The 25,807-nt window shown below is 45.4% G+C and overlaps 1 protein-coding gene across 2 annotated transcripts in view; it reads left to right on the top strand.

The window, feature by feature from the left end:
* Window positions 1-25,807, top strand: part of TRIM45 (tripartite motif containing 45) — a 74,379-nt gene that overhangs the window by 36,361 nt on the left and 12,211 nt on the right. The window contains exons 2-4 of one of the 2 annotated variants that reach the window (XM_078656602.1): window positions 650-1,164; window positions 9,137-9,870; window positions 11,924-12,053. In XM_078656602.1, the coding sequence (XP_078512728.1) occupies window positions 713-1,164; window positions 9,137-9,870; window positions 11,924-12,053 (1,316 nt within the window). In that variant the 5' untranslated portion in view covers window positions 650-712. Of the gene's footprint in view, window positions 1-588; window positions 1,165-9,136; window positions 9,871-11,923; window positions 12,054-25,807 lie in introns of those variants that run through there. The other variant, XM_078656603.1, reaches the window with a different exon arrangement.

Genomic DNA, 25,807 nt, shown 5'->3' on the forward strand with positions numbered 1-25,807 from the left:
GTAGCATCCGCCAAAATAGGAATGACATCGACAGACAGTATTGTGGACATTTTTAGGTCTCGCCTAGCCAGCGCTTGTGCCATCTCTTCGAGACATGCTGTATTGAGGATATGGGCATTCAACGTGCCTAGCACTTTTGGTTGGTTAGTTGGCCTGCGTTTCTAAATTCCTTTACTCTTGTTGGTTAATACTGTCCATATGTCCCTCCTTTGTGTGTCTTTGGTTCCCTCCCAGCGGACATCACCAATTGTTTATTTTTTGGTTGACTATATCTGGCCATCTGTTGCCTCCTCGCTCCCAACCCCTCCCTCCGCACGGTAGAGTGACCGGGATTAAAGGAAGTACTGGAGGCTGATGTTGATAAAATGTATACCACACAGTGAGTTTTACTATTGCAAATACTGCCATTGGGGCCACAGTTGACTTGCCTGTTGATGTTTGTTACCTCTGTTACCACCAGTGGCAAATCAATACTAGTTCATGGTTTTCATGCATGTGCACATTTATGTGCATCACCTCTTGGTACCTGTATTTGTGTTCTGTTTGTGTGCGTGTCTGTATGTGTGTTGTGCGTTGTGTTCACATGCAATCAGACAGATATCTTGGGTTTGTCAATCCTTGTTCTTATTGTTTTTTTCTTTTTTTCTAGTGAAGCATTTCTTTTCCTTTCCTCTCCCTGAGATCTGATTACTGCTGGTTGACCCACTTCTGAATGATGTCTGCAGATATGAAGAGACTGAATGTTGGCACCGGGAAGTTCGCAGCAGGGGCCCGTTCCAGCAGGACCAGATGCCCCCTGTGTGCGGAGCCCTATACAGACCCCAGGATCCTGCCCTGCCTTCACACCTTCTGCCTGGCCTGCATCCAGCAGCTGGAGCCCCTGTCCCCCCTAGCGTTCCGTGGTGGGACGGACCCGGCCTCTAGTCCGCGGGACAAGCCCCAGCTGAGCGTCTTGTGTCCGGTGTGCGATGGTGAAGTTGAGTTGCCACCTGGAGGTGCAAGGGCACTAGTTACTGATCACCTGGCGGCCAATGAGGTCCTGCTGGAGAGCCTGCAGCGGGACGGCGTGGGACTGGTGTGCGACCTGTGCAATGAGCCCAGTGCAGAGAAGAGGTGCAACATCTGCAGAGCCAACCTGTGTGAATTCTGCTGCCAGGCACACAGGTGAGAACTGCTCCCTACCACACTTTATGCATCCCAGTTAATAGGAGCCATGTAAACTGTGACCCTACCTAGAGATCAGTCAGCAGGAGACTAAGAGAGGTGAGAACTGTTCCCTACCACACTTCATACATCCCAGGTAACAGGAGCCATGTAAACTGTGACCCTACCTAGAGATCACAGTCAGCAGGAGACTTAGAGTGGTGGGCAAAGCACCACAGCCCAACCCACGTCAATAGAAGGTGGCTTAGACAGCAGCACTAGTAGAAGGGAGCTGTGTCGGTCCCACACGAGGGATTACAGAAGCAGCAGGACAGAGAGAGGAAGCCCAGACAGATCCTAATCCCCACCAGCCTATATTCTGACTCCAAGAACTGGGTGGCAGCCCTGAGTCTGGGAAGGGAGTTAGAGACCTGTGCTTAAAAAGTGATGCTTATCTGCTACTGACTTCTTAGAATGTGGCTGTTTCCACTGCCTGTTTTTTTATTTGGACCAGCAGACAGTTTGTTTAACCAATTACATATGTAAGCATCTTGGACACATTTATTTACATAAACAATTCTAATTGTGTTTCATCCCTTTGGTCAGATAATTCTCACCTCATTCTGTGTCAAGCCCGAGCATGAAGAGTATTCTGTTCCAGAGCTTATTCACCACCAACTATGCTGTATCCCCAGTGTCTTTAAAGTGTTATTTTTTAAACATTGATTCTCTGGACTAATCTGCAGCCCTCTGAATTTCTTCCAAGCAAGCTCCTTGCAAGGAAGCTTTGGAAGCAATTACTAAAATGCCTTCTTTGTTGCATTGTCCATTTTACCCATTTTGCTGGGATGCATGTGATCAGCAACTGTAGATATGTTCTGACCGAACTCTCTGGTCACCTCTGCAGACTGCTCACTGCACTGAATTGTGGGTGGCCTGGGAATAGTCTGTTACATGCTTGTTGGACTTATTTCTTTTGGCTACATTATGAGTTAGTCTGTCTACAAAAATATTTTCACTTGCAGGCCTGCAATGGTAAATCCTCCTTGTAGACTGCTAAACACACTGTTATCAGATCCTTGAGTGAAAACACTTTAGTGAGTTGTGAAGATGTGAAGACCATCATTACACGTCAGAGAAGAGAAAGCTTAAACCCTTGAAAGGTTACCCAACCAAAGCACTCTACATACAAAGGGGTGCTCCCTAATTGGCTCATCACACTGAAAACAGTGTACCACCATTAGGGTGGACCTAAAGGCCTATCGTTCCCTACTCGACTACGGCAACGCACTCTACGCCGGAATAAACAAAAACCTCATCCGCAAGCTACAGAACATCCAGAACGCCGCCGCAAGACTGGTCCTCAACCTGCCAAAACACTGCCACATCTCCCAGCACCTGCGCACACTCCACTGGCTCCCCGTCAAGGCGAGAATCACCTTTAAGATGCTCACCCACGCACACAAGGCCCTCCACGGCACCGGACCAGCATACCTGAACAGCCGACTCAAATTCCACGCACCCCAAAGGACCCTACGATCAGCCCAGCTTTCCTACGCTGTGGTCCCCCGCACCAGAAAGACCAGATCGGGAGGCCGCTCCTTCTCCTTCCTCGCGGCCAAAACATGGAACGCCCTTCAGCTCCACCTCAGACAGACAACATCGCTCCCCATCTTCGCAAGAAACCTCAAAACCTGGCTCTTCGACAGACCCCCTCCTTGATGGAATGGAACCTGCACCCCCCAGATATTTTGATCTAGCACTGTACCTGCCCAAGTGAGATCCAAACCCCCTCCAAACCCCAGCCAGACTGTGGAGTCTACATTCCCTGATGTATTTTGTTGTTTTCATCTGCCCAGGAATTAGCTACCTTCTGATAGTTGCTTACAATGGTTTAACCCTTTAAAATGTCCATGATCTTGCTGGGCCTCGTAACGCAAAGTCCCTAAATTCAGTTGATCAATAATGCCAAGCGAGCCAGCTTCGTTGCCAGTTCCTTGTCTGGGCTGTGTATGACATGTAGCCGGTTTCCTTTTTATTACCAAAGCCATGATGAAGAGGAGGCTGAGGGACTCTTGTACATAGTTCACCGCTACTTTGACAGTTGCGTCCAACTTTCCCCATTTATTTACGAACAATAATACATAGGTTCTTGGTGGGGAGCCAGTGTTCCCGCAGTATGTGCTCCTTTTGACCCATGAAAATTATGTCTTAGCTGATCGTCCAAACACATCGTGCATCGGCAGCCTTTAGAAGCCAATCATGTTGGCAACAGTTTAAACGTGAGGGCTGAGCGTTTCTTAACACGATCCTCCATGTGAACTTTAAGAAAAAAAAACTCTTTGTAGTCGTAAGATCAGTGCCATCAGATGCTCTTCCTAGAGTTTGGGACAAGTCTTTCAGTCCCCTACCAACAGCATATCTCGGAGGAGGTGTATCCTTTCAGATTCAAAGTGCCTATACAACATCTGTTAGTTAAATTCACTTACGTTTAACTAATTTCACTCATTTATCTTTTTCGTATAACAAAAAGATCACTGATAAACTATGTGATATTTGTAAAGTTTTTCTATTACTCCTATCTCTTTGAAACCAGGTGATATTTTCTGAGGGAACCAAATATTAGTGATGAGTTCCATAAAACTCCAACCTGAACCCCTGAATTGTCATTCTTTTCATCAGTTATCTGCAAACTTCCTGTGCCTATGGACTCAACTTATAGGGGGAGAAAGTTTAAGGTTCACATGCAATAGAAGAGATCTCCAGATGCCTCCTGCCAATCTATACCCCACACAATGTCTCCTCTTTGGAGAAAAAGAAAGTGTTCACTCTCTGTTGGTCTCACCGATTTCAAGCCTCTTTCTGACTGACCTGGACTCTTTTGGAGCCTTGCCTCTGTGCCTGGCTGGGGTGATCTGCCCTTACAGCATTCACACTTTGAAATACATGAAACTGAAATACTTTCCCATAAAGACGTTTCCCATATCCAGGCTTTTCCATGTATAGATCTTCCTTTAACCCTCTTCCACTGTTAACTTTTGGTCAACGAGTAAGATAGAAGTGCACTGCATGGTAGTGCTTTCAATTGTGGTGTTGCCCCTCATGCAGATTACTCTCTAGGACACCCTGCATAGATCTATGGTGCAGTCTAGCCATGCTTCACTTCACTAGCATACTCTGCCAAGTCAAGGATCTTTGTTATTGGACGTGCTCGATGCAGCAACCTTGCCTCGCAAGTTTCCCATGAGTTGTCACTGCCCTTTGTTTAGGTCATAAACAGATTAGTTAACGTTTTGGCATTAGTATCTAGGCTTGATACCGCCATCACCTCCATTAGATGTCTAGTGCAATCTCCAGGTTCCTGTAGGTTTCTTCACCAGACCTGCACATAACCTGGCACTACTGACACCCAGTTGAAAATAACTTTGTTGTTTCAAAACCTCTGGGTTGAACATCTGTCTTCTTTCTGCATGTTCTCCTCCTGGGTGGTTGATGGTGAAACCAATAATCCTGGCTAGTTTGAACATGTCTTCTTCCTCCATTTTCTTCTCCTGGGTTGTTGATGGGGACCATGCATCTGTCTTCTTCCTCCATGTTCTCCTCCCTCCATGTTCTCCTCCTGGGTGGTTGGTGGTGAAACCTATATCCCTGGCTGGTTGGGCCATGCATCTGTCTTCTTCCTCCATGTTCTCCTCCCTCCATGTTCTCCTCCTGGGTGGTTGGTGGTGAAACCTATATCCCTGGCTGGTTGGGCCATGCATCTGTCTTCTTCCTCCATGTTCTCCTCCCTCCATGTTCTCCTCCTGGGTGGTTGGTGGTGAAACCTATATCCCTGGCTGGTTGGGCCATGCATCTGTCTTCTTCCTCCATGTTCTCCTCCTGGGTGGTTGGTGGTGAAACCTATAACCCTGGCTGGTTGGGCCATGCATCTGTCTTCTTCCTCCATGTTCTCCTCCTGGGTGGTTTGTGGGTGAAATTTATAATCCTGGCTAGTTGGACCATGCATCAGTCTTTTTCCGCCATGTTCTCCTCCTGGGTGGTTGGTGGTAAAACCTGTACCTGGCTAGTTGGACCATGCATCTGTCTTCTGCCTGCATGCTTTCCTCCTGGGTGGTTGGTGGTGAAACCTATAGTCCTGGCTAGTTGCACCATGCATCTGTCTTCTCCCTCCATGTTCTCCTCCTGGATGGTTGGTGGCGAAACCTATAATTCTAGCTCATTGTTTCTATGGTTCAGCCTTTCTGATGGAGGGGTGTTGCCCGGGGGGCAGTAAGCAATCTTTTGTCATCACTGCTGGTGCCATCATAGGCTTTACCATCTTCTTTGTTTGGTCCGCAGCCATGGGCAATGCTCTTCCATGTACTGGGTCGAATTGAGGATCTCTCCCTGTGAGTGGGTCGTATTGTTGAGGAGGACCTGCAATCACATATCAAACATATATTCTTATTCAAAGGGAATGCTAGCTGGGCCCTGGAGATGTTCCTACCACAAAGCTCAATATAGAACTGCAACAATCTGGTTCCGGGTTCATGGTTGGCCCCTGCGTGTTACGGGTTGGCTGGATTGTTGGCTGGGTGCTGGAAGTGACCTGGCTAGTAAGGTCTGAGAATTTCCAGTCTCAGGTGCCCTGCACCTCCACTTGTCGTACGTCTCCCACTGTGCAGGCAGAGTCGGATGGATGCACAATGGGTGTGGTAGACCTGAGAGCCTCTTTCCATATGAGCGTGAATGGGTAGAAAGCGCCAGGATTGCTAAGAGTTGAGAATCAGTGTAATGTTTCATGAGCTTAAAACTGCTACCAGTAGTAAAGTTGACTCCTAATTTGTGATGGAACATCATAGGTATTGAAAGGGCACTCAAAAATAATGAAACATCAAGATAAAGAGCAAAAAGAAATATGGACACTCCTTGCTAATTTGAGAGTGGCATGGAAGCTGGCCAGCTAAAAAGTGAATTTGTGCCCCAGAGGAGTGCCTAACAGGCTGTATGTAGGAGAGGAAGAAGCAGCCAGAGGCAAATAATGCAGTTTTCACTCACATGGCTCAAGGTAATGCTGAGTAACTGGGCCACGAGGTGGCACAACCACCTTTCAAAGCACGAGGAGGGGGGCTAAAGGGAGCATGACCTGTCCACTGTCTCTTACCCTCCACCTTCAACAACCTTCTTCTCCTAAGTTCAAGTTAAAATAATAATGTTCAAGTTATTTTGGATTAGCCTTTTAAGGTGATGGACTAATCTTTTGGTAGTGTTACCTTACTTCAGTTTACCTTTTATTTGCTCTATGTGTGTCTCAACATTGTATTTGTTATGCATATACTAATACACATATTTGAATTAAAAGGTAAAATGATGATGAGCGTTAGAGGTCACATTGAAAAAAACAAAATGCAATTAACCCAAAACACCATGTAGAACCCCCAATATTCCCATCTTTACTGCTGCAGAATGGCAGGTCCCTGTTGATACATCCATGTGACATCCCCAGTGGTTCTATGGACTGACCTATGTGTGGCCAAGTTAGTTCGATGGGTTATGCATCTGTTGAAGAGTCCTCTGGGCAGTCCTCATGTGGCAGGATTTTAGGTGCAGCAATCTTTCGTCATTCAAATCCGTTAAAGGGGCTCACCAAGAGGAAACAAGCATGCTCTTAGCCAATCCTGCATCACCAGTAGTCACCAACAATGAGGGTTCCTAAATATCCCTGTATTTGATGATGTCTGGTTGGATTAGAAAATCTATTTTGTCATCAATCACTGGGTAGCCCATTTAATCATCTACACCAGAGGTCTTCAATCTGTGGGGCGCGACCCCCGTGGGGGCCGTGGAGTCATGGGAAGGGGGCCGCGCTTTCCTGGGCCTCACTTCTGCCGGGACTCTTGGAGCAAGAAAAAAAAACGTCCCCGGACAGTTCATTATGAAATTAAAAGCTTTAAAAGCTGTAATGCCATTCTGGGAGTGTTCACTTGTGAAACCGGAGCTGATCAGACAGCTAAACAAGGTTTCCTTCCAGGATGCCTGCTTGTCTGAATGGAACGGCAATATGTGCTACCAGTTAATTAAAAAATGTAAAGGCCAATTTGCAGCTGCAAAGAATGATTGGGAGCCGGTACTGACTTTCATTGATACAATCACTAGAAGTTTTGTGATTAGTTGTGAAGTGTGTGCTTCTAATTCAAAGTGCTTAATCCCAGAGGAGGTGTTGAAGGCCAGTAAGGAGCAAGAAAACAAGCATTTGCAATGCAATAGGTCGCACAATTGAGAAATTTTGACCTATTGGCATTGTAAATAACAATGCTTTTTAATATTGCAGGTGTTTTGTAAACACATAAATGAATGGCATTGTCATTTACAATGCCAATAGGTCAAAATCTCTCAATTGCACGACCTATTGCATTGCAAATGCTTGTTCTGCCAGTGGCCAAGTACAAAAAAATGAACAATTCTGGAATGTGGCCACTTTGTTGGAGAGTGCCCTGGCCTAATTATGATCCCAATCAGACACTGATGGCCTATGGTGGTCACATGCATTAATATTTGGGGACTGTTTTTCATCAGGTTCTAACCCAAAGAAAGGGGAGGACAATAGAAAGCGGTGACAAATGGAGAAAATAAGCGTGAAAAACATCCAACAAAAGTGAGTTAAAGAGACACGGAAAGAAGGGTGGCGGTAAAAAAAACAGGTGCAATCAAGACTAGGATCCTTGGTGATCAGTAAGCACAGCATTCAGTATAGCACTAGTTATGGGCTGCTAAGAAAACATGTGGGCCACTACTCTTATGTTTATTACAAATTAAGCACTGGCCCAGTGTCCTAAACACAACAAAAATGAGTCAACGAACTGTGACTTATTGCGATATTTGGGTAGTTATAAGGCGCAAACACAGATTGACCGTCTCTCTGGAGAAAAATAAGCACACTAATCACTTTAGTTCAGAAAGGTGTTAAAATCCAAATAAGTTTTGCCAAAATATGTTTTATTTGTGAAAAAGTATCATTGTGAATTTTTGGGTAGCTCTTTTTGGAGACTTTTTGTTTGAACTGTATAGTAAGCCTCTGATACCAATCCGTTTATGGTTGTCGAGGATGGTTGTACCCGGTTGGAGAAATTTGTCAGAGGGGGTCCTTACACCTAAAAAGTCTTGACAGGGGGGTCTCGGCATCAAAAAGTTTGAAGACCTCTGATCTACACCCAAAGCACTAGTCTTCTGGAATCGCCTCACACATCCCGACCGGGGAACTTTGATCAAAATTAAGTTAAAAGCCCCCAAGTTCACGTCTCATCACCGGACGTTGTTTCTTATTGGTACAGACACCTTAATTTTCGCCTTGCTTCAAGAAGTAGCTGAAGATCAGTTTGTTTGGGTAGTTGGGGCTCACTAAGAACAGCACCAACAAAACCCAATCAGTGAGATGGGCTTGGCAATGCTATTTTAGTTTAATAATTTGTTTGCATTCATCCTTCCTTCCTTACTGTGAACAATTTTACACTAGTACCTTTCCTAACAGTGAGATGTGGATTTTGACTATTTTTCCACAATATGCTTCCATTTGTACCTGGAAGCTTAAGGGACAGCTGATGCATAGAAACACTGGATTGGCAGACACGTTACAAATCCCAGGCCAGCTTGAGCCTTCTTTTCTTCCTCCATTCCTTCTTTTTTATATAGCACATTCCACAACTGAATTATCTCTTGCGGAAATAAAATATTATCTGTATTAAAGTACTTGTTTGGAAAGGAATGGGCAGAGTCAGCCTTGCCCTGCTCAGGTCTGCACATTCATCCCACACGTTAGTCATAAATAGTTTCAGAAGGTGTGCAACTCACTTTACAGTAGTCTAAGGTTTTTGCTACACCCATAAGTGATGATAAAGAATTGTCCATTCCATGTCTTTATGTAGATTCAGAATTAGAGAAGTTCCTGGTTGTGTTGAACTTTTACCTACAATGTTACATTCTGAAATTGACCTAACATGATCATTTTGTCTTCTAGGCGACAGAAGAAAACTGCCTCCCATGCTGTGGTGGGCCTGAAGGACCTCAAGTCTTTCAGTCGCATGGGGAAGCCCGTCCAGTGTGCGTCCCACCCTGCGGAGGAACTGCGCCTCTTTTGCGAGACCTGTGACCGCCCAGTGTGTCGGGACTGTGTGGTGGGCGATCACCGCGAGCACGCCTACGACTTCACTGGCAGTATAATCCACAAACATGGTGACTACATGCGGGAACTGCTCAAGTGCACACAGCCCCATGTGGGGGCCCTGGAAGGGGCTTTGCATGAGATCGAGGGGGCCGGGAAATCAGTGGCCGACCGCCTTGAGTGCGTGAAGGCAGAAATCCACAAGTTTGCTGATGGTTATGTTCGGGCAGTGGAGGAGCACCGTGGGAGGCTGCTGGCACGCTTGGAGGAGCTGAGGTTGCAGAGGGAGCATGCTCTCCAGCTGCAGCGGGCACAACTAGGGCAGCTGCTGGCAGACATGAGGACTGGGGTGGACTTCACTGAGCGTCTGCTGACTGCTGGCTCTGACATAGAGATCCTGATGACAAAGGGGGTGGTGGTCCGCCGTCTCAGGAAATTGAATAAAGCAGATTACAGCGTCCACCCTTGCGTGGACAGTGGCATCCGATTCTCCCCTACCGAGAAGGCCCGCCAGTGTGGTGGATATGAAATGTTTGGCGCAATTGTTACCAAAACAGTGGATCCTAGCAAGTGCACCCTAGAAGGAGAAGGTATGGCATGTTTAAAAATGGTGACCGGTAGAACGACTCCATTATTTTTTCCAATGCCTTTTCTTAGAAGTCCTTGTCATAAACTTTTTTAGACTTTATATCTGACCTACACACATAGTGGCAGAGTACCTTAGTTATAAATGTACTGGAGGTTGTTTTATAAATGGTTGTCTCAACTAGATTGCCATAATCTTTGAAACCGCCTGAAGTATTTTTTAAATCAAATCTATCTTTCATTATTATTTCACGCTAACACATACGCTTGCCTGCATCCAGTGGCCGGTGAAAAACCTGTCAACCTTAAGTCAAGAGCAAGTTATATCAAATTTTCCTTTTCATAAATACCCAACAATAACAGATGAACCTAAGAGGCTACGACATTTCTTGATTTTTGTCTGTGACATTGTTAAAGGACTCTCGTGCTACTCTTCCTCCCTGTTGCTGCTATATCACAGGCACTGTGGTATATTTATGAATATTCTAGTGGGATAATGCATAAGAGTGTAAGTGTGGGCAAGTGTGTTCTCTGTTTTATACTGAGAACAGAGCCCAATCAGTCTGTAATGTAGACCTGAGCTCTTTAAGTGGGAATTCCAACATTGCCGCTGATCACACTCCTGTAAAAACAGCAGGCACCGCACTAGTTGTTCAACACGACTAGTGCGTGCCTTGGCCGTAACAGTCCTGTGATTGGTGGCCATGTTGGAATTCCCATTGTCCGAACTCTGGTCTAAGATAGACAGTCTCATAAACATTATCAGTTTTGGCAATTTTCATTGATATCTTTATCATGCCTAAGAGATTCCATGAATCAATACAGCTATTTCTTACAATCCAGAGCTCAGCTTTGCAGTGATTACTTGTCTGTCTGTGCCCAGTGTCACACGTGTGTGTCTGCCTCCCTCGTTGTACAAGGTAAGTCTGATTGTGCGGTCAGCCCTACATCATATTTGCTAGTAATCTTGGGACAGCAGTGTCAGTCATTTTACTAACTCTTTCAAAGACTTTCAAGTAGTACTTATGAAGTTTTGGGCAGTGCATAAAAGGGAAACAAAAGTGTCTGTATCCCTGCTCCGATGCTAACATTTGTTAGATGTCCATGGTCACCGTCATGCAAGTTAACCTGGGCACGACACCAATACAATGCAACCATTGTGTTTTTCACAGCGGCATGCTTTGCTGAAGAATGTGCCCCCCCTAAATATATTCCCCCATGCTTCCTCAATGATTTGTTATCCTAAATCTGCTTATTAGAGTTTCCACCATGGGAAATTTGACAACTGCTGCTAAGTTAGTGAGAAAATGTAAATTTCAGAGATCAGTTTTTATAATTTTCTTTTAATAAAATCAGCTTTTCAAATGTTGTGGGGATTGGCAGGGCGACTAGCCCCTGGTTTAGCAGCTGGTTCCATGGCCCAATGCCATATTCGGTGATAATGAAATCTTTAAAGACTCTAGTAAGCCAAAATCTCTCCTACTGCCCTCGGCAGCCCATGTCAGATAAGTCTCCGATGCGTCTCCTATTCCAGTACATTTTTTGATCCAATGCTGCAGTAAAGCCAGGGTTGCCGTAAAGCGGTGTAAATGGTGATAGATATGTGGAAAGGTCCAGTCATGTAGACACTGGTCTCAAACCTCAAATGTAACCCTAGTAGCAGGTGATGAATTTGAACCCCATAAGGGATGTTTTCTCCCCATTCATGGGAGTGTCCCAGCAATAAGCTGATCGATGAAGCACCGCTCCTGTCTTCTCCATTCTACTATACAGCAAAGTTGAGCAGTCCAGTGCAGAGTTACATTTTACAGATTTTACAAGTCACCAACATGCCCAAAATATTGCAAAAAGAGCTTTTAAATGTATGCAGCACAGAATAAAAGACTAATAATAATGTCACCCTCTAAGGGCCACCGCACAATAACATCACAATCTTGCTGCTGCTGCTTTTTTTTAAATGGTGGATCTCTGTGTCCCACCTCCCCCCTTGAAGAAACACATGATTCTTTGCATGGCTTTAACCACTGAAGTAAAACTATCCCCTCTCTCCGTTCCCAGATTTCCACAACGCGCGTGAGGCACAGATCTCGGCCTTCACACTCGTGTGCAAGGATGCGTCCTCTGAGCGGATGGGACGTGGAGGGGAGCAGGTTCGCGTCAGCATGGTGAACAAGGACAGGAAGGACTGGTGAGTAGCGAGCGCGGCCTAGTTTGGGAGCAGCTACTCTATTATTGATTTTCCATAACGTGCAATGTTTGGGGCTTGCCCGTCTGTTTGAGTTTCCACTCCAGTTGCATTCAATTTTTGATCTATCCAGTCCTACTCCACGGCAGAGGGCACCTCATGGCACCCGACATGCCACCCACTGTTTCCAGCATGTCTGCTCAGTAGACTTTGTCACTCGGATCTTCACTTCCGACTTGTCAGTGTGTTGTTGGTTAAAAGTTTACCTTGTAAGATTTTGGCTGAAGTTGTTGATTTTCAGGTTATTAATATCAGGATTTCCTCTGATATCAGTCTGTTTTCATATGTGTAATAAGGCCTGTTGCATTCTATTATTTCCCTTCTGTGATGTTCCTTATTATTTATTTATTTCCTTGTTGGAACTAGAACCTGGCTCCTGCGTGAGCCTCCCTGGTTCTATGTTCCAGATTCTCTGTTTGGCAGTTTGATCCTGCTCTCCTCCTTACTGGATGCTCTGTGCCTTTTCCCTTCACCTAATAAACCCTTTTATTGGATTTCAACGCCTTGATTCATACTTTACAAATTGGCGACGATTGGAGAACCTGAGGAACACTTCTGCAGCATTACAAGGCACAGGTGCGAAGTATTTCTCTTCAAAAAAAACGAACCGGTCTACCTCTTCGTTTTCTACATATTCGGACTGCTGTTTAAAAAGTTTTCTACTTGAGCGTCCGATCGCCAGCTTCCTGGTATGTACTCTTCGGATTTTATGAATTTTCTACATTTCTTCTAAATTGCCGAGATCTGCCAATACCGTTACCATAGCCACCATTTCGTCAACGACGTCACGCGCTTCTGGTTGCCATAACTACCGACCAGCATTCTTTCAGCCAACGCAGCGCGTTCAACGCGTCAACTTGTTTCTAACGCTGATGCACCTTATTTTCGTCTTGCACTACGTCACAAAGCAGCGTTCAGAGCCTCGTAGCGTCGGCCCTACATGACGCCTGTCTTGCTGTCCGCAGTGAAGTGCAAAAGGAAGTCAGCGCTAGCGGAAGCTAGGAGCGTTCAGCTGGGAGCGTTTATACCTGACACGCTTCTGCTGTCCTTGTTTCTGAACTATACGACAGCTATCCTGTTCTCCTCTCTACCGGATAACGCACTCTATGAACAACTTCTCTACAAACTGGTTGGTACTTTGGCATTGTATTCGTATTTGATCTACCTTCAGGAAAGACTCGTATATTCAAAATTTTACTAGACTGTGAAACTTTTACTCTACTTAACTTTTAGCAACTTTTCACGTTTTTGGGACATCAACTTCATTTAAACTTTCTCATTTTTGGCATTTTACAATTTTCTGTGGAAAACTATTGCTATTTGTGTTAATTTTAAGGCTTATTTATATTATTCTATAATACATAGTTACTACATTTAGTTAGTGTAACCATACTATTTTACCATGCAATTTGATCCTCCTAGCAAGTTTCTACAGACTAAAGGTGAACCATCTATTCCGTGGTCACGATGGAAAGAAGAGTTTATTACTTATCTAAAGGCTATCGATGGCGAGCGTATGTCTGCTGAGAGGAAGAAGAATATTTTCCTCCACTGCTTGGGTTCAGAGGATCAAAATGTATTCAGAACTCTTCCTACTATGCGCTCAGGAGGGGATCACAATGTTTATGATGAAGCCTTATTGCGCATTGAAAATAGATTTAAACCGAATACTAGTGTGGCATTAAACAGGTATAAATTCTATACTAGGGCTCAAGAAGAAAATGAGAGTTTTGATGATTTTCTCACTGCACTTCGAGCTTTGTCCCTACATTGCAACTTTGGTTTAATGACCGACGAAATGCTTAGGGACCAAATCATTGTGCACGTAAGAAGCAAAAAGGTTCAGGAACAACTTTGGATCCTAGGTGATCCCAGTTTAGAAGTGACTATCAGTACCTCCAAAGCTCTTGAACAATCTGAGCGTTGGATGAAAACTCTAGAAAGTAAAGCCTCCTCTAGAGCCTGTGCTGTTAGCAAATCATCCTCTACTGTTGACGAGGGCAATGTTAATGCTGTTGCTGTTTCATCCTCTAGCTCATTTTCCAATAACAAGCCTAATACTAATAACAAAACTCAGTCCAATTCTAAGAATTATTACTGCTTTAGATGTGGTAATCCCAACCACATTGCTTCGTATTCTCGTTGTCCTGCTATTGGAAAAGAGTGCAGTAAGTGTGGACGTGTTGGTCATTTTTCAAAAATGTGTAAAGACACTGGTACTAAAAAAGATTCTTCCTCCTCATTTAAAGGCAAAATTTCTACTGTATCACAAGGTATGTCTTCATCCCAAGACCTAGAACATGGTATTGTTGTTTCTATCCGCAATGTGGTTGATATCAAATCTGCAGAAAATTTGAGTTCTCCGGATTGTATTGTTAATATTTTAGGAAAAGAGCTCAAACTTATGGCTGATTCAGGCTCTCCCTGGACCATTATTACCAAGTTATATTGCAATGAAATTTTTGGGAACCTTGTTGATCTTTCTACCTTATATGAGTCTGACATTGCTGCACTAAACTTTGATGAATCCTTTATTAATGTGGTTGGTTATAAAGAAGTTATCATTGAATTTAGAGGGAACAGTGCTTGGATCAAGATGTATATTGCTGTCAAAGGTGTGAATGTTCTGGGCTGGAGGGATCAATTCAAACTTGGAATTACCTTAAATCCCAGGAACAAAGATCCTATCTCTGTGGTTGCCATCACTTGTGATACTGCACCTTTGGACAACACTGCTTCCTGTAAGGCCAATACTCTTCTGTCTGATGATAGTATGATTGCTTCTGAATCTTCCAAGAATGAGTGTGATCTTGAGAAGGACCTCCCTTTGTTATTTCCTCAAGTTTTTTCTGAGAAACTTGGTAAACTTAGAGGTTTTTCCCATAGGATCAAAGTTAAAAGTGGTGCCATCCCAGTCAAACAAAAATTGAGGGGTGTACCCATTAGTATAAGAGCTGAACTCAAGGTCTTATTGGACGACATGATCCTTGGAGGTGTTATTGAGGAAGTGGAGTCCTCTGAATGGGTTTCGCCCATCGTTTTGACCCAGAAATCCGATAAAAGTATCAGGTTGTGTGTGGACCTAAGGGCTCTCAATGCTAATTTAATCACTGATTGTCACCCTCTCCCTAATATAAACGAAATGGTTTGTTTGTTGGATGGTGCTTGCATTTTTTCCACACTTGATTTGCGTTCCGCTTATCACCAAATCGAATTGACTGATGATGCAAAACATTTTACTGCTTTCATCACTCCGTTTGGACTTTTTCAATTTAAGCGGATGCCTTTTGGCCTAGCCTCCGCTGCTTCGGTGTTTCAGAGGGCCATGCACCATATTTTTAAGGAAGTTAGCTCTTTCGTAAAGTGTTTCCAGGATGATATCCTCATTTTTTCCAAGAATGTGGATGATCATCGTGTCCATCTTAAGGATGTGTGCAATAAGTTATGTGATGCTGGTCTTACCCTCAAATTTAACAAGTGTAAATTATTTTGTAAGAGTGTCGAATACTTGGGTCACACCTTGTCTGCTGACGGTGTAGTTCCCAAGTGTTCCCTTGTTGATGCCATTGTAAAAGCCCCTTCTCCTGATAACAAGGAGAAATTGCTTTCCTTCGCTGGCTTATGCGAGTACTACAGTAAGTTCATTCGCAATTTCGCCACGAAAATGGAACCCCTCAGGGAGCTTACCAGGAAGTCCTCAGACTTTGTGTGGTCTGAAAGACAGGAGTCTGCCTTTTCTTCTATCAAAGAAGATATCGTCAATGCTCCCACTTTGAGATCCTTCTCTCTTAACAAGAAGTGTATTATTACCGTGGATGCCAGTTGTTATGGTCTTGGAGCTGTGTTAGGTCAGGTTTCTGGCAAAGAGGAATGGTGTGTTGCCTTTGCGTCAAGGACCCTATCACTCACTGAGAGGAGGTATGCGGTCATCGAAAGGGAGTTGTTAGCCTGCACATGGGCTGTGGAGCATTTTCGCAATTATGTTTGGGGCAACAGATTCATTCTTAAAACTGACCACAAGCCTTTGGTTGGAATTTTGTCTCCTGGGGGAGGTTGGAACTCAACTGCTCGCATTGCACGCTTATCTTCAAAATTGCAGGAGTATGATTTTGAGGTTTTGTATGTTCCTGGTAGGAGTAATGTCACGGCGGATTTTCTCTCCAGGTTGCCTTGCCCTGATGTTGGTTCCAACCCGGATAATCGTGAAATTGACATTGTTTCTGTGGTCAATGACTATATTTCTAGTGATTTCCGGGGTATCTCTGAGATTGAGTGGATGTCGGAAGTTGAGAAGGATCCTATTTTCTCATTTATTTTTGACTGTTTGGAAAAAGGTTGGCCCAAGGATAAATCTGTTTTACCTGAATTTGCCCCTTTTTGTCAGGTTTCGTCTGAGATTGAGGCTGTAGGAAGGATTTTGTTTAAGGCTGGGAAAATGATTCCTCCTGCTTCGCTGTACAACAAGATTCTTTCTTTGGCCCATAGGACTCATATTGGAATGTCCTCTATGAAACGTCTCATTAGGACCAACTTTTGGTGGCCTGGCCTTGACAAGATGGTAGACAGAACTGTCCGTGACTGTGTGGATTGCATTAGTAGTGATAAGATGCTTAAAGTGTCTTCTGCTCCCCTTCATCCTGTTTCTTGGCCTGACCATCCCTGGCAGAAACTAGCTTTTGACATTTCTGGTCCCTTCCATCGCCTACCAGAGAATGCTCGTTTTGCTTTAGTTTTAATTGACTATCACAGCAAATGGCCGGAAGTTAAGTTTGTCTCCTGTGCCACCACCTTGGTCATCATTTCTTTCCTCAGGGAAGTTTTTGCTAGAGAGGGTTCCCCTGAAATCCTTATTACTGATAATGGCGTTCAACTTATCTCTCGGGACATGGAGGATTTTCTTGTTTCTTGTGGTATCAAGCATCACACTACCTCGTTGTATGAGCCTAGAGAAAATGGCCAGGTTGAGAGGTTTAACCGTGTCCTCAAAAATGCTGTGGAGCTTGCTTGTTCTTCGGGTGAATCTTGGAGGGATGTGGTAAGGGAAAGACTTTGGATGTACCGCATCACCCCACATGCCGTCACTGAAGTCAGTCCCTTCCAGCTTCTAAGAGGGAGAACTCCTAGTTCCGAAATCTGTCCCTGGTGGGTTAAGAAGTTGGATGTTAAGGTTGACCACTTGGACATCTCGCAAGTGGCCAGTCGGGTTGAAACCAAACAGAACACTATGAAGAATTTGTTTGACCGGAAAATGAATGTGAAAGTTCCTGATTTTGTTGCGGGTGAGTGGGTCAGGATCAAGAAACCTGGGTTCACTCTCAAAGGTCTTTCTAAGTTCGGCAATCCCATTAAGATTGTCAAAGTTTTCAGGAATTCTGTCATTACCCAAGATGGTAGAGCCTGGAACATAAGGAGGGTTGCCAAGTGTAAGTCTGTTCCTCCAGGTTCTGCCCAGACATCTACTCATGACAAATGTTCTGCTCAGAGTCCTACTCATCATGACAGTACCAACGTTCCACATTCTCAGTCTGTGGCTCATAGAGTCAAAACCAATGCCAGACCTGTTGTTTTACCTTCTAGGTTCCTGTCTTAATATTTCCCTTCTCTTTACAGCTCTGCTTGTTTTATAGGGGGGAGATGTGTTGCATTCTATTATTTCCCTTCTGTGATGTTCCTTATTATTTATTTATTTCCTTGTTGGAACTAGAACCTGGCTCCTGCGTGAGCCTCCCTGGTTCTATGTTCCAGATTCTCTGTTTGGCAGTTTGATCCTGCTCTCCTCCTTACTGGATGCTCTGTGCCTTTTCCCTTCACCTAATAAACCCTTTTATTGGATTTCAACGCCTTGATTCATACTTTACAAGGCCCTTGAGCAGAGGTGTTATTTTCTTTTTGTTCCAAGCCCTTCTTCAGTAAAACTACATTTTACTTCCCTCCCTCTGTCCTTAAGGGAGGTAACCTGCTGAAATGTTTTATGGTGCTGGTGTAGCATGTTGGAAGCTAAGACATGTTTGTTACTAACCCTATGCTTGGAAGTGGGAGGAAGGGTTCCTGAACTAGACGGCACTCAGCTGCTGACTTTTGCTGACTTATACCCGGACGGTTCATTTAGTTCCCCCCCCCCCAGCGGGTGTAGACGGAAATTAGGTCCCTTTTCTAGAGAAATTTACATACCATAGGAGAACAAACGTGATATTAGATCCTCCAGACATTAAATGTGTAGGGATCCCAGCAGTGTATAAAGCACATGTAGCAATGAAGCACACAAAAAGAGCAGTGAAAGCTTCCCTCGCACACAACAAACAGGTACAGCCAGGTGTGCAGCAGCAGGTAAACACACACGCTCTCTGGGCTGTTGGGGAAGTCGTGAAGTTGCGCTGCTTAAAGCTAAACTAATCGCCCATCACTGGGTATAACTCTATATACAGGCTCTGCTTTGGATCGTGATTTTGTTGTTTGTCTAGTGTTTGAGGTACTCTGCATCAGCCCAGAAAGGAACCCAACCCTTCTGGAGATAATGCATTTAAATCATGGTTGGTCAGTCACCCTACATTTGGAGCATCTCAGACCCCTGGACTGAAACCGAATGAGGGGTCATGCCTTGCACTGAGGTCTACCAAGAAACGATGCCAAATGGCAGACGTATCATTGCAAATGTGAACGTTGTGTGGTGTCTGGCTCCTCTGTCCTATTGACTGGGTGATGGTAAACCAGCTGTAGTAAACCAGAAGACACACAAAGGTGGTCGAGATGATAAAAAGTTTGCCATCGTAATTGCATGGGATGTAAGACCCCAGCGCATAAATGTTATGAATGTTTGGGGTTGTATCTGGTGTATATCCTTTTCTATTTTACCTCCATGTAATAAAGTCTTATTTCTTTTAGACGTAATACCTCTGACTATATGCACTCTTTAAGCCAGATGCATCACGCATTTTTCTTCTTGCAAACGGGCCAAATCGCAGAATTCCGCCCGTTTGCGAGCGCAAAGCATGCGTTTCCGATGCAGCAAACACAATGATGCTATTAGGCAACCTGCTACCAAATCACAAAGTGAGTTTGCGATACGCTATTTGGAAGGGGAATCCCTTCCAAATAGCGAATTCTAACTGTATGCATAAATGTTTTGTGACCGTTTGTGACCGTAAACATTTGCATTTTACCACCTACTTCAAGTAGGAGGAAACCCATTTGCAAACGGGAAGGTTCCCCTTTGTGAATGTTTGTAAAATCATTTTTTAAGAGCAGGCAGTGGTCCCACGGACCACTGCCTACTCTTAAACAGACAAAGGGTTAAATGGCCTTACTTCCTGGATTCCCCTAATAGGCTTGCTAAAATATATCAGATCGCTTTTCTTCGGATCATCGAGATGGGCGATCCAGCCTTAAATCGACAAGCCGTTGAAATACATAGGCAGCTAGCTGTGGCACTCGGGGAGGTGTTTTACCCATTGAGTGGAAATAAACGGCGTGGGGACAAGACACACCCCTGGTTTGACGATGCCTGCAAGAAGGCAAAAAGGGATCTCCTTATAGCAGTTAAATCCAAAGATAGCATAAAAATAAGGTCATCTAGACTGCTCTACAAAAAGTCAATCATCAGGGGTAAGAGAGAGTGGGAGGAAATTAGGTGGGAAGAGCTGAGATCTGCGCTCCTCTCAAAGGATGCCAAGTTGTTCTGGGCCATAGTTAACTCAGGTGTAAGAGGGGGAGGTGAGGCCATTTCCCCGAACATTGCTCCCTCAGTGTGGGAGGCTCACTTTGGCGAACTCTACACAAGTCTTGAGTGTGTCGACTACGCAACTCCAGGCCTGGACCAGACGTTAGATGGAGTCACGGCCCTCCCGTTATCCCCGGCCCTAGACCTCTCACAAGAGTCTTATTCACTGGGGGTCGTGGGCGTGGGATCACACCTGGATCACCAGGAAAACCGGGAGGCGACACCCCATGAAAATGGAGAGGGTATTTCCCTTAAGGAAGTAGAATCTGCCATTGAAAGACTTCTCCCAAATAAAGCCCCCGGCCTTAATAGACTGCCAGGCGACCTGTTTCGATCCCAGCCTAAAATCTGGCCACCCTACCTTGTAATCCTGTTCAATGCGGTCCTTAGGGGGTCTGACCTGCCGGACACCTGGTTGGGAGCTGAGATCGTCCCTATCTACAAGAAGGGTTGCCCGCTAACCCCATCTAATTATAGGCCCATTAGTCTTTTAGATACAACTCAGAAACTAATGGGTAGGATCATATTGGACAGGGTGCAAGGATGGATGGAGGAACATGAAATACTGACCACTCTCCAGGCTGGATTCAGATCTGGCATCTCGACCCTGGACCAAATTTTTAGGCTCAGGTCCTATTCTGGAAAACTGCAAGAGTAGAGGGTGGCAGCCTCTACCTTGTTTTTGTGGACCTGCGGGCCGCATTCGACCTTGTGCCCAGGGAAAGATTGTGGAAGGTGTTGAAAGAATTGGGCATCCCGTCGTATCTACTAGACGTCCTGATTAGATTCCATGTAGGGAATTATGCCCAGGTTAGGTGTGGAAGGAATGGGGGCCTCTCGGCCCGTTTCCCTGTATCTAGGGGTGTTCGCCAGGGGTGCGTCCTGGCTCCAACACTATTTAGCCTTTACATCAATGGCTTGGTGGATGCCTTAAATGGTGTCAAGGATAATGACGCTCCCTGGTTAGCTACTGGTCGGGTGCCCGCTCTGATGTTCGCGGATGACACTCTGTTGCTATCCCGAACGTCAACGGGCATCCAGCAGGTTTTGGACGGGTTTGTAATCTTCTGTGCCTCGCGGGGATTGGAGGTAAACTTGGAGAAAACGAAGTTCATGATATTCAATCCTCCGAGGCAGACCCGCCCTAACCCTGTTCTGAATAACATCCCCCTTGAACGGGTAAAAACCTTTGTCTACCTTGGTGTCATGTTGACAGAGGACTTTGATTGGGGCCACCAAATATCAAAATCTGCCCTGAGACTTACACAGATTATAGGGGGTATTGGCAAACTCTACAAAACATCAGATTTTAAACCTGTTGCTCCCGTTCTTCAGATTTATAGACTACAGGCCAGGACAGCAGCCGTATATGGCGCAGAACTTTGGGGACATAAAAATATACTGAGCTTCCTAAAGGTTGAACAGTCCTTCATGAGAAACTTGGTGGGCTTACCTCAAAGTACACCGCTTACACCACTTCGACTGGATTTGGAGTCTATCACGGAATTGGTAGCCGCACGACCCCTGCTCTATTGGAGAAGACTCTGGTCTGTACCTGAGCTCTCAGCCTATAGAGCGGAATTTCTTGAGGTTTGGGGACAAATAAAGAATAAAACCATTCCCTGGTTATCTCATATTAAGGCTCTTTCCTATTACGTAGGCTTGCCCTAGTTATGGGAGACCCCCGAGCTGAGCTGCCCGAGGATACTTAGGTCAGATTTGCTGGCCTATGTGAGGTACCAAAACACCCATGCACTACAGCGCTCGACAACTCTGGGCAGCCTCTCTGCTGCGTTTCTGTTGGTAAAAGTTGATTCTCAGAGGGAGGAATTCTTAGATCTAGTGCAACCTCCCCTTGCAAGAAAATTATACACCCAACTGAGACACGGCTGCCTGCCCATCCGGGCGTTTACTTCCAAATGGGCCAACATTGATGAGGGAACCTGCCCAGCTTGCAACTGTACCCGAGAAGATGTTGTGCATGTTATGTTCTTTTGTCCGTACAGTAAAATACGAAAATGTTGGCTGATCCCCCTATGTAGAAATGTGGGACTTAGGCAATGTATGCAGGCGTGTAGGGTTTTAACATATGATACCTCCCCCCTCATTGTCTTTGCTGTTTCCCGTTTTCTACATGGTATGTGGCGCAGAAGGAAAGGCTTTGTTTACGGTTAAATGGAAGTAATTTGAATTAACTGCACTTCTTCTCCCTTGTCGCTTTTAATATACATTTTTCTTATCGGAGTCTCTTTTGATAACTTACTGTTTAATAATTTTGTTTATCATTTATTCCAATTGTTTATATTTATGGATTTTATCACTGTGCTTTGTATTTATTTTATATGCACTTTTATGGTCTATGACCGAAATAAAGTTATCAAACGAAGCATTTGCAATGCAATAGGTCTCGCATTGCGAGAGTTTAAGCTATTGGCACTGTAAATGACAGTCTTTTATTTATATGTTTTGATCAATCATAAATAAAAGGCATTGTCATGTACAATGCCAATAGCTCAAACGCTGACAAACGGGAGACCTATTGAAAGAAACGGCCGCCATTGTCCCTGGCTGCTTAGAAAGTGAATGCGCGCATGACGCACTGAATGTTGCAGGAACACATGTTGTGCCTGCAGTAGGAGAAACTATTTAAATAAAATAGTGCTTACAGACTAAAAAAGACTCACAGTGTAACCACCAAAGTAAAAGGGGCAATCCTCATGGGAGGTTACGAATGAAGACAGGAGGGACTAACAAGCCTATTAATGAATCAGAAGCCAGCATTTACAAATGACAATGACAAATATAGGGGGAGAGTGGGCGGGGCTTCTATTCCATACTCCAATACAGCATGACTCGCAGAGCAGCGCACGCGCTGCCCAGGCTTGACCTGAAAATGTTTATTCAGAGGGGGGCACACACCATGGCTTTATGAGGATTTTGTGTTAGCAGCTACACTTTTAGAACAGGATTGACTTTGATGTGGAGGGCCAGTCTGGGAGAGAGAGTCTTGTTGTACCACTGCCCCTCCCCCCCTCCCGGTCCCCTTTGCTAACAAACCAAGAATTGAATGCAGATAAGTACATTTTACAGAAAGACATTGGTGAATATAGGCACTTCTGCATCAAGATGGTCTAGGAAAGCTGGAGAGCGTTGCTCAGTGAGAGTTTGTAGTCAAGCTATCCTGGCTGAACACGGCTGATAGCCAGAAACCGGCTCTAGGATGCTTGATTCCGGTCCAGGAAAGACATGGCTTGGCAGTTCGGGCTGGACTGTTCCCATGAGGCACAGGGTCAAGGCTGATTTGCATAGGGCCATGTCTGAACTGGGGTGGTGTGGAGTGCAAAAAAACGATGGATTTAGGCCCAGATCTCTGTACTGGGGTGAATGTTTGACATTGTTCTGCATTCTGTCCATCAACTGTTGTTTTTGCATTTGTCACCCCGAGTGGGATGGGTATGCTCAGACGTGAGTCCCATGCTCTCCACACCACTGGAGTCAAGCTATCCTGGCTGAAGACGGCTGATAGCCAGAAACCGGTCCTAGGATGCTTGATTCCGGTCCAGGAAAGACATGGCTTGGCAGTTCGGGCTGGACTGTTCCCATGAGGCACAGGGTCAAGGCTGATTTGCATATGGCCATGTCTGAACTGGGGTGGTGTGGAGTGCAAAAAAACGATGGATTTAGGCCCAGATCTCTGTACTGGGGTGAATGTATGACATTGTTCTGCATTCTGTCCATCAAATGTTGTTTTTGCAGTGAGAGTTAAGGCAGGAGTGAGACCACATCGCCAAGATTAAAAGACTGTTATCCTTTTGGGGGCAATGGGTTCACATGCTGAGGCATGGTGGGCTCCTGAATTGGCAATTGGTGTCCGAAATGGCAAAGCTGTCATTACCTTTTAGCAGAATGCTGCATTGTGCATTGAAGGTTTTGGTGCCCCCCCGCTTTATATTTTAAGTTGAGAGGGAGCCTACCCCTTATTGTCCGCCTGGTGTTTCATTGATGAGGCAGGAGCCCACTCCGCGTTTCACTGCCACAGCCCAAGCTGTTCTGGAAGCCTTCTCCGGGCCGCTCTCAGCGCGACCCGCAAATCAGGCAACCTTGACTAGGACATGGGCGGGGCATGGAGCGCGCGGCCGGAAGTGTCCAGGGCTCCCGTGAGCTTAGGGAGCCCCGCGTGTTGTAGCCCGCGTGTAGGAGAAGTGAGGAGGGAGCCCACCTCGCACTGGCAAGCCATAGAAGGAAGTCCGGCAGCAGCCCACCCTCCTTCGTGAATGCCGCATGGTGTGGCTGGAGTAGGATTTCAGGCGGGGCTCCTGTGAGCAAGACGGAGCCCCACGTGTTGCTGCGTCACAAAGAGTGACCGGGTGAAGAGCGAGTCCCCCTTGCCATCGAGGAGACCAGCCAGGGAGCAGCGCAGAGTCCCCACAAGAGCCAGTGAGTGGAGTTGAGCGGGAGCCTGCAGGTGGTTAAAGAGGCATGCTGTACGTGTCCACCGGCTGATAAAGCATGCAGCTGACGCAAGCGCGCCGTGCCTGGACAGTAGATGTGCCTGCATATGGTGCAAGCAGGAGTTGTGAAAACACCGCGAGCCGTACGCCATCTCCTGTCTGTTAACCTTCGACACAGACAGTCGATGTGCATGCGTACGGCTTGCGGCGTTATTACAACTCCTGCTCGCACCATACGCGTGCACATCTCCTGTCCAGGCCTTGCCGTACGTGTGCACATGCCCTGTCCCCCTTGGCAAAGCAAGTCGACAACAATAGATCTCGCCTAGGTGTTCAGTGCATGGTGCTGCATCGCTTGGCGAGACCTAAACATTAAAAGAAAACTTTTCATTTTTGTTTTTGAAACGCATCCCGTTTTCCTTGGAGGAAAACTGGTTGCATTTAGAAAATATTTTGCTTTATTTAAAAGCAATCACAGACATGGGGGTTTGCTGAGCCCAGCAGGCCACCATCCCTGAGATTTTTGTGATTCTAGAGGGTCGCAAATTGTGACCTACCTCATTAATATTCATGATGTAGGTAATTTGCAATCCCCTAGGAATCGCAGAAAATGTTCCACACACTTTCATGCATTCTGTTTTATGATTTTCTAATTGCGAATCGCAAAGATTCGCAATTAGGAAATCGCAAAACGGTTTCTTTATGCATCTAGCCCTTTATGTGCAGGATGAAAGCTACCTACTGACCCTCTGTTTGTTAGCCTTGACTGTTCAGCCTCATGACTGTTACTGCGACTTGCACTTGCCTATCTAATTGAAGGAGCAAAGGAACGCAAGACTGCTACAAACAATTGGTCAATGACAGAACCCACAAAAGCTACTATCTAATAATCATTGTCAGTCTAAAAGGTCAGGCTTCACTCGGGTACCCAACATTCATTGTTTGCATGTGTTCAATGGGGGCGGTTCCAGGAAGAACCCTAGGAATCCCTGGATAGATGGAAGAAAGTGCCCAGTATTATCTGTAAGCCCATCTCCTGAGCCTTTAGCTCATTATAACCAATCACATTCAAGCACCCTGTCCAGTCACTGAACAAAGATATTTACATGCAACAGATCAGGGCCCCAAAGTTAAACTAATAGGCGCTGTGGCATGAATGCAGGAGCCCTGCATGCGTTTGAGAATCATGCAGCACAGTAGGGTGTGTTTATTGAAGGTGCATAACTGTGATGTGACCAGTGAGAGGGATGGTTCTAATGTGCCATCGTTGGATGTTCTCCTAGATTCATTTATTTTAGGTCTAGTAGTACATCAGAAGTTGACGGCCATTTTGTGGGCATTGTGTACGTTTTCTACAAACATAGCCGGGCGGATCCAAATTCATCCCTGGCAGAAATGTTCAAACCAACCTTGTTATGTTATGTTATTGTCCTTTATATAGCGCAGTCCGAATAGCCCCTGAAAGGGTCTTTTGGCGCCTTGGGCCTGGCAGTCCATCCAGCTCAAAAACCAGCCCCCTGACCAGCACC

The sequence above is a fragment of the Lissotriton helveticus genome, chromosome 8 (assembly GCF_964261635.1).
Source record: "Lissotriton helveticus chromosome 8, aLisHel1.1, whole genome shotgun sequence".
NCBI lineage: Eukaryota > Metazoa > Chordata > Amphibia > Caudata > Salamandridae > Lissotriton > Lissotriton helveticus.